This window comes from Myotis brandtii, unplaced genomic scaffold (genome assembly GCF_000412655.1).
Source record: "Myotis brandtii unplaced genomic scaffold, ASM41265v1 scaffold68, whole genome shotgun sequence".
Taxonomy (NCBI): domain Eukaryota; kingdom Metazoa; phylum Chordata; class Mammalia; order Chiroptera; family Vespertilionidae; genus Myotis; species Myotis brandtii.
The window spans coordinates 2,030,489-2,039,225 of NW_005370657.1; the positions used below are offsets into that span (position 1 = coordinate 2,030,489).

Sequence of the window (8,737 nt, forward strand, 5' to 3'; positions counted from 1 at the left end):
CCAACTCCCCCTCCCCTGCTGGCCTGATCACCCCCAACTGCCTTCCCCTCCTGGCCTGATTGCCCCTAACCACCTCTGCCTCAGCCCTGCCACCATGGCTTTGTCCGGAAGGATGTACGGAAGGTCTCCTGGTCTAATTAGCATATTACCCTTTTATTAGTATAGATTTCTTATCTTTATTGTTTAAAGTATTACAGATGTCTCTCTTTTTATCCCATTGACCCCCTCCACCCTTAATAAATTTAAAAAAAGAAGACAGATGGATATGAATATGATAATTCAAAAAAGAACAAAAACAAAAGTAGTCTTGCACTCTTTTCATTTGACATTTTCTGACTTTAGCTGGGATCAGTGTAGACACAAACAGATACACATGACAGTAAAAGAAGTCAGGAGAAGAGGAAAAGAGGAACAAAGAATAGAGTTAGATACAACCAGGTCAATAATCACATTAAATATACATCCCAATTAAAAGGCAGAAATTGTTAGAGTGGATGAAAATGCAGGCGTCAACTATATGCTGCCTGCCACAAACCCACTTTAAATACAAAGATACAAATAGGTTGAAAGTAACAGGATGAAAAGATATATCATGCTATCTTAATCCATTCAAATTGCTGTAACAAAAATTCCATAAATGGAGTGGTTTGTAAACAACAGAAATTTATTTCTCACAGTTCTGGAGGCTCGGAAGTCTAAGATCAAGATGCTGGTAGAATCAGTGTCTACCAAGGGCCCAATTCCTGGTTTGCAGACAGCGTCTTTTCACTGTGTCCTCATTTGGTAAAAGAAATGAGCTGTTCTCTTTTATAAGGTCACTAATCTCAATTATGAGGGGTCTACCCAAAGACCATATATCCTAACTACCCAAAGGTCCATGTCCTAATACCATCACCGTAGGAGTTAGGATTTCCACATATGAATTTAGGAGGCACACAATCATTCAGACCATAGCGCATGCTAGCACTGATCAAAAGAAAGATGGCTATATTTTCAAACAAAGTTGATTTCACACAAAGAATATTGCCAAGGATAAGGCAGTTCATTTCATAATGATAAATGGTAAATTCAACAGGACATAACAATTATAAATGTTTATACAGCTAATAATAGAATTTCAAAATGCATGAAGCAAAACCTGATAGAACTTATTGGAAAAATCTTCAATTATAGTGGGAGATTTCTTCTCTCAATCCTCTTCTCTCAATAGTTAATAGAAAAAATAGGTAGAAAAAAATCAGTTTGGATATAGATGATTTTGATAACACTATTAACCAACTTGACCTAAATTATATTTATAGAACAGTATGCAAAACAGCAGAATACACATTTTTTTCAAGTTCACTTAGAACTTAACCAAGATTGACCATGTTCTGTGCCATAACGCAAATCTCAATAAATTTAAATAATTCAAATTGTACAAAATATGTTCTCTAACCACAATGGAATTAGAAATCAATAACATAAAATACCTAGAAAATCCCCAAATATTTGGAAACTAAATAACACATTTCTAAATAATTCATGGTTCAAAAAGAAATCCAAAGAAAAATTAGAAAGCATTTTGAACTGGTGGAAATGAAGTCCCAAAATATAAAAATGGGGCGGGGGAAGAAATGCTTAGAAGGAAATATCTAGCACTAGATGCCTGCACTAGAAATGAAGAAAGGTCTCAAATGATTGACTTCAGCTTCCATTTCAAGAAACTAGAAGAGCAAATTAAACTCAAAGTGAGCAGAAGAAAGGAAATAATTAAAAATATGAACAGAGCCCTAGCTGGTTTGGCTCAGTAGACAGAGTGTCGGCCTGCGGACTGAAGGGTCCCAAGTTCAATTCCAGTCAAGAGCACATGCCTGGGTTGTGGGCTCGATCCCCAGTAAGGGTGTGCAGGAGACAGACAATCAATGATTCTCTCTCATCATTGATGTTTCTATCTCTCTCTCCCTTTCCTTTCCTCTCTGAAATCAATTATATATATATATACATACACACACACACACACACACACACACACACACACACAGAAATCAATGGATTAGACAACAGAAAAGCAATAAAAAATATAATGAAACCCAAAACTTTTTTTTGAGATCAATAACATCAACATACTTAGCCAGACTGATCAGGTAAAAAGAAAGAAGATAGTTACTATTCACAGAGACATCACCATCTATGTAGAAAATCCTATAGAATCTAAAAAAAAAAATGTGGAATAAGTGAATTTAAGCAAAGTTGTAGGATACAAGGTCAATTAAAAATAGGTCATATTTCTATAAACTAGTGATGAGAAAGTGGAATTTAACTTAAATAACATTTATAACAGCACAGAAAGTAAAATACTTAGGAATAAATCTGACAAAATATGTATACTATATACTGAAAACTATATAACATTAATGAAATAAATTAAAGAAGACCCAAATATATAAAGATATACACTGTGTTCATGGTTGAAGTGACTCAGTATTGTCAAGATGCCAATTTCCCCCAAATTGATCTGCAGATCCAATGTAACCACAATCAGCAGCCTATCTGGCTTGTCGTACAACTAACAAGCTGATTATAAAATTCATATGGAAATGTGAAGGAAGAGCCAAAACAATTTTGAATAGAACATGATTTAAGGACCACCTGATTTCAAGACAGTAGAAGGAGTTGGAGAGGAGGGAGCACAAGGAGCATGAGAATATTTTTTGAGTGATGGGTATGTTTACTATCTTGATTTGATGACAGCTTCACAGGTATATACATACAGCCAAACTCATTAAATTGTTGTCTTTATTTATGTGTGGTTTGTTACATGTCAGTTATACCTCAAAGAAAAAATTTAAAATATCTCATTCAGTCCTCATGCCCAATTCTTGAAGGCAGTCGTATTATCACCTCCATTTTACATACATGGAAACTGAGATCTAGATCACACAGATACAAGCCTTCTCACTCCAGAGCCCAAGCCCTTAAGCTTGAGGCCATACAGAAAGAAATACTTTTCTATCTGCCTCTCATTCATTCAATAAGGATTGGCAAGTACTGGCAAGCATTGATCCTACAGTGTGCCAGGCTCTGTGGTCGGAGTAAGGGACACAGCAGTGACAGGCAAGGTCTTCCCCAGGGCCCTTCTACACTTGACTTAAGAGCGCCGCCCTTGCTTTCCCCCTAGTACATCCCTGACTTCTCTCAAAAGAGAAGAAATAACTTGTGAGTTTCTGCCATGGGCAGGCCGCCTCATCTGCCTGTGCAATCTCCTTTAACCATCACAGCACTAGGAGATGGTATCATTTCCATTTCACAGATAAGTAAATGCAGGCACTGGGAGGTGAAGGAACCTGCCAGGATCCCACAGCTAGAGAGCAACAGAGCCAGGTTGCAAATGCAGACCTTCCTGCCTCTGAAGCCTGTGATCCTCCCATCACTCACTCCAAACTGCCTGGAATCCTGCTGTTGCTCCCGCCATCAGAGCCCAACGAAGCCTGTTTTCCTTGCAGACGAAATCACAACCAGGCGCCAAGTCCCCATGGATAAAAACAGCTGTTCACCAAAGGTTCTGTTTTGTGTTATTAATTCATTTAAAAGGAAATTTGGTTTCTAACCAGAACTAATGTCATATCCACACTCAAGAAGGGAGAAAAAAATGAGTCTGGAAGTTGCAAAGTTGGTTTCGTTGGATCAAACCTGCTGCTGGCCTATGTATGCAGCCAGACCAACTCCTGCCCCAGCCCGCTCTCCCCACCCTCCTCGCAGAGAGGGACTCCAACCTCCGTCTCCATCATGAGTGGAGCAGGGGGAAGCCCTTTTCCAGTTTGCTTCCATTGTCACAAGTAGGTGTCACAATGGATACAGCAATTACTAGGAAATGAGAAGCAAATAACAAATGCAAACTCAGAGCAATAACAGATGAAAGAGACAGCTGCTCAGGCTTCCGGTGCCAACATCAGCACCTAATGACCAGCATTAGGCCAGGAGCCATCACCCACCCACGCTGGGCCCAACTGGAGGACACCTGGGCCATGCCCCTACCACCTCATTCAGGTGGGGGTTTTTTAACAGAGGGAGGCAGTATAAGATAGAAGTCAAGAGAATTCAATATTATTATTGTTACTATTCCTCCTACTACTACATCCTAAATGTACTGAACAAACATCAGGCACTGCACTGGGTCACAGGCTATGGGGTGAACAGTACTGCCATGATCCTCGTATAAATGAAGTTTATAATCTAGTGGCGAGACAGACTTGACACAAGAATTATGCAAACTTTCCAGTCATGACATTTCAGCACAATGGTGAAAAGCGCTACGCATAAGAAGTCATGGGTGGTGAGGTGGGAGCGAACAGGCAGGGAACCTGCGCTACCCTGGAACTAAGCTGCTTATTTCTTCTCTTGAGGGGAAAGGAGTCAAGGAGTCTCTGTGAGAGGTGAGAGAAGAGCATTACAGGTGAAGGCACAGCAGGTGGGAAGGTACAGATGGGAGGGAAGCTAAGCTGCTAATTTCTTCTCTTGAGGGGCAAGGAGTCGAGAGAAGAGCATTCCAGGCGAAGGCACAGCAGGTGGGAAGGTACAGATGGGAGGGAAGCAGGAAGGCTACAGACAGCAGCACTGAGATATGTGCTGTGGCCCTGGAGGCCAGGAGGGCTGTTGCTGGCCACCCTTCAGGGCCTGGCCAATAGGTTTGCATCCTCGGAACAGTGGGGAGCCTCAGAGGGTGCCTGGTGGGACCCGGAAGCAGTAAGACTGGCTTTAGAAAGACGTCTCTGGATGGAAGAGGGGGCTGGGGGCGGGACTGACCCTCGGGAGATATAATTGAAGAGGTGGCAATAGCTTAGGCCAGGCTGGGGCAGTGCAGGGAAATGGTCTGAGAAAACTGCCCAGCATGTGACCTGAGAGTGGGTTTTAATGATGTCAGCGAAATCGATCTCCCTGCTGGCAAAGCTCTTCCCTTCTCCCAGGCCCAGCACTGAGATTCCAGGGAGCAGCAAAGACACACAGGGTTTGTCCAGAGTCCAACACTGACCTCGGCCTTCTGGAATGCCCGCTTCTTCAGAGAGGCAAACAGCATCCAGACAAAAGGCCAGAGGGTCAGGTTCCTGAACCCAGAGGCAGTGTTTTCCTAAACTAATGTGTCATGCAGCCCAGGGGAACTGTGTACTTCCCCAGGAGTTTTCATCCTGCAGGCCAGCCCTTGGGGTCTCAAGCTCCGAGTGCCCCACAGGGACATCAGTTCTATCTGGATAATGTCCCAAAACATTTAGGTTCTGCCTTTTCCTTTAATACCAGGTTCTTAGGGCCACAGTAAGGAGGAGAGCGAGGATAGCACGCCCCAGACCACCCCTTGACTGCCTTCCACTAACACTGAGCACCCAGCCTCTGCCTTAACTCAGGTGGCAGGTAGTGGTGACACTCTGGTCCCTCATCTCATGAGGCTCCCAGTCCAGGTCCACAGCTTTCCTCTGGGGAAGCACAAACTATTTCCTGGCACCTCTATCTCCCTCCACATTGCTGTCAGCTCTCAACCCTAGAATGTCCTTATGCCTTTAGCTCTGGGTCATCGTCTTCTCTTCTCCCATCTGCTTTCATCTCCAGGGACGGCCCCCAGCACCTCAACCTCCTCCCATAAAGACCATCATCCACCAACACGGCACAGCCATCACCCCTTCAAGCACAGTCACCAGTACTCTGCCCCCAAGACCCTGAACTTGGAACTACTGCTCCCCCCCATGACCTCCCGGCCTCCCTCTCTGTTCCCGACTCCTAATCAAATCTTTGCTTTGCCCATTGCTTGACTTCTGGTTCCTCAGCCCTTTTTGCGTCTTTCAGGCCATCAGCCCTCTCCCTCCCCCAGGTAAAACACTGCTGACCACCTGCCTGACTTCCAGGCTACTTCCCTAGGCCTCTCCTATCCCTGGGCCACTTTCTCTGCCTCCTTCTTGACCTCTGCTCTTCTTTCTGCTCCCCGAATGCACAGTCCACTGCTTTCTCTCCTGTCTCCCCTCGTCTCGGCTCCACAGCAGCCCCATAACCAGTTTAGCACCAGGCCCTCCCCTCTCTCTGTTACTACAACCCTTGCCTCACACAGACTATTGCAAAGCCTGCTGACCAGTCTCCCTGTCTCCAGTTGGTTCTGCCTCACTCCGGTGGTTAAAATAAATTTCCTAAAATACCAATTTGCCTTTTACCCTAAATACCTCAATACCATTAGGTTCTGCCTTTTCCTTTAATACCAGGTTCTTAGGGCCACAGTAAGGAGGAGAGCTACCTACCACTACCTACCACTCCCCTTTTGAAATTCCTCAGCAAATCCCCAAGGCTAACGAAGGAGAAGTAAAGCTCTGCTTCCTGCCCATACCTTCTCCCCCCACTCTCCTTGCAGGCCCCCAGCACTTCTTGTCTCCTGTCTGTATCCATTCTGCCCTCACTCTGGTTGGGTGGTGCCAGTGTCCCTTTCTATGTGTCTATGTCTGTCCAGCAGGTAGCACAGCAGAGAATGAGATGTGTGAGGGAGAGCGTGAAGGTTGGTCTGACCACGGGAAGCCTGGCGGTGGGGATGGAGCAGTGCTGGCGGGGGCAGTGAGAAGAATGGAAAAAGCACAGGCCCACAGAGCAGCTTCCCACCTCACTGACTTTGGTACCCACTGCAGCTCGTTTGCATCACACTCGGACCCACTAGATACCCATCCGTGGGCCTCTGTGACCCTACACGCCCCCAGTGCCAGTGCCAGTGCCAGCTGGAAGAAATGACACACTGACTGCGGGCAAGCCCTGGGTATGCCAACATCCCGGGCAGCGATGCCCTTGAGAACAGAGAACCAAGAGAATGGCAGGCTCAGCTTTTCTTCTTCCCAGACACCAGCACCAAAAGTCATGTTTAGTTTTGCTCAATAGATTATCGGCTTTTTCAATGAGTGATTCATTCTGCTTGAAATGCCCTTCCCAGCTCCCATCCCATTCTCCAAATCACCCACAAGATAAGATCGCTTGCAGCCTTCAAGGCTCCATGCCGATGTCCCGACTCCAAGGCAGAGCAGGTCTCCCTTCAATGTCCACAGGCCCTCCGCGCACCATGATGCACATCTTCACTGGACCCAGCCTCCCTGCCATCCAGGGGCCCAGTCAGCGTGTGAACTCGGGTCTGAAGGGTTCCAAGTTCAATGCTCTTAACCTCTGTGCTGCTGAAAGTGTCACCTGTTCTGGGCCACAGCTCCCACACAGGCACCCTGAAGGTTCTGCTGAGCACGACCTTGTCCTAATACACAGAGCCCATGCGCACTTGTGCTGTGGAGGACTGACAGGCACAGGTTCCTGGGAACACTGCATGCAGGCACTGACCTCAGCTCTCACATGCCCACTGTGAGGTGAAAACTATGATTTTCCCATCTTATACATGAGGAAATCGAAGCACAAAGAGAATGAGCAGTAACTGAGCTGGAAAGGGCGAGGCCAGGAGCAAACCCAGCTTTGCCAGATCGTGTCCTTCCCTTAAGCACACTGCGCAGTGTGAGTGGGCCCGCAGTGCAGTTTGGCCAGGACCCTGGACTGAGCAGCGCACACACCATGCCCCTTTTCAGCACATTCTAAGAACAGCAGTTCCCCCTTGATGCTGCTCCACGTGGAAACTAATGACAAAACCAGTTCTGACATTTAAACTGGCTTCTGAGAAACTGTTGGACCTTCAGTTCCGTATTCTGGGAGTTGGGCATAATGACAGACAGATTTATTTGGTAGAGAATGCTGGTGGGAACAAAATGCCGCCCTGAAAATGTACCTTCTCGCAAGGCTGCTGCCACCCAGACCCCTTGGAAAGCCGTCCTTTATTCTAGGCCGCACCTTATAAGTTAAACACAGCTGTGAGCTATTATACTGCAAGTTGTATCTACGTTAGCGCGCCAATCTTTGATAAAATTTTCACTTGTTAGAGTCACCAGGGAGCAGGGCAGTCATGGCTCCACATTTGCTAACTTCCATTTTCCCTGCTCCCTGCCAATCCTGAACTCACCGTCTGCCTGGCTTCCTCTAAGCCTCGGATGATGCTCTGCGGTCCCCCCTGCAGAAAGGAGCAGAAGCCACAGTTCTACTCAGTTCTCATCAGCATTTGGAAATTTGAATCTTCAAAGGCTGAGCTCACCAGGCGAAACCCTGGCTTTGGGGAAAGTGGTGACACCACAAAACAGGCACCCTGGTAAGAATGCTCCCTTAATTGGGACGCGCCCCCTGGCAACGGGCCCCAGAGAGTGTTCTGCTGCAGCACATCTCTCATCCAGTCCTTCAGCCACTCTCCACTCATTCAACAAATATTTACTATCAGCCCTGTTCCAGGCGCCAGGATTACAACAGGGTCTCAGGAGGCAGATCTCCAGAACCAAGGGGGCATAGCCCTTCTTTTCTGCCCTGGTGCTTCCAAAGACTCTGGGGGGAGTAAAGAGGGAGGCCCGCCTGGGTGTGTCAGTGGTAGGTTTGAAGGGAGAGAAGATAAGAAGAGGAACTAAAGACAAATGGAATTGCAAAGAAGTGTTAAGCTTTAACAGTAGTCTGCTGGTTAATAGTAACAATGATAGTTATTTGAAAACTATCCTATCTAATAATAGACAAACATGGTAATTGACCATACCTTTGCTACACCTCCCATTGGCTAATCAGTGCGATATGCAAATTAACCACCAACAAAGATGGTGACTAATTTGCATACTGCAGGCAGATCCCGCTGCGCCGCCCCACCTGAGGATGGCGGCAGCGCGATCCCCAG

General features: G+C 46.1%; 1 protein-coding gene across 9 annotated transcripts in view; it reads right to left on the reverse strand.

Annotated features, from left to right (window-relative positions):
- Positions 1–8,737, reverse strand: part of RALGPS1 (Ral GEF with PH domain and SH3 binding motif 1) — a 240,208-nt gene that overhangs the window by 165,198 nt on the left and 66,273 nt on the right. For 7 of the 9 annotated variants that reach the window (XR_001359669.1, XM_014529334.1, XM_014529337.1 and 4 more), the window contains one exon: positions 7,991–8,038. The exons of the other annotated variants lie outside the window; for them this stretch is intronic. Coding sequence is in view for 6 of the 7 variants with exons in the window: in XM_014529334.1 (XP_014384820.1) it covers positions 7,991–8,038 (48 nt within the window). In the remaining variant the exon portion in view is untranslated. The remainder of the gene's footprint in view (positions 1–7,990; positions 8,039–8,737) is intronic. 9 annotated transcript variants of the gene reach the window in all.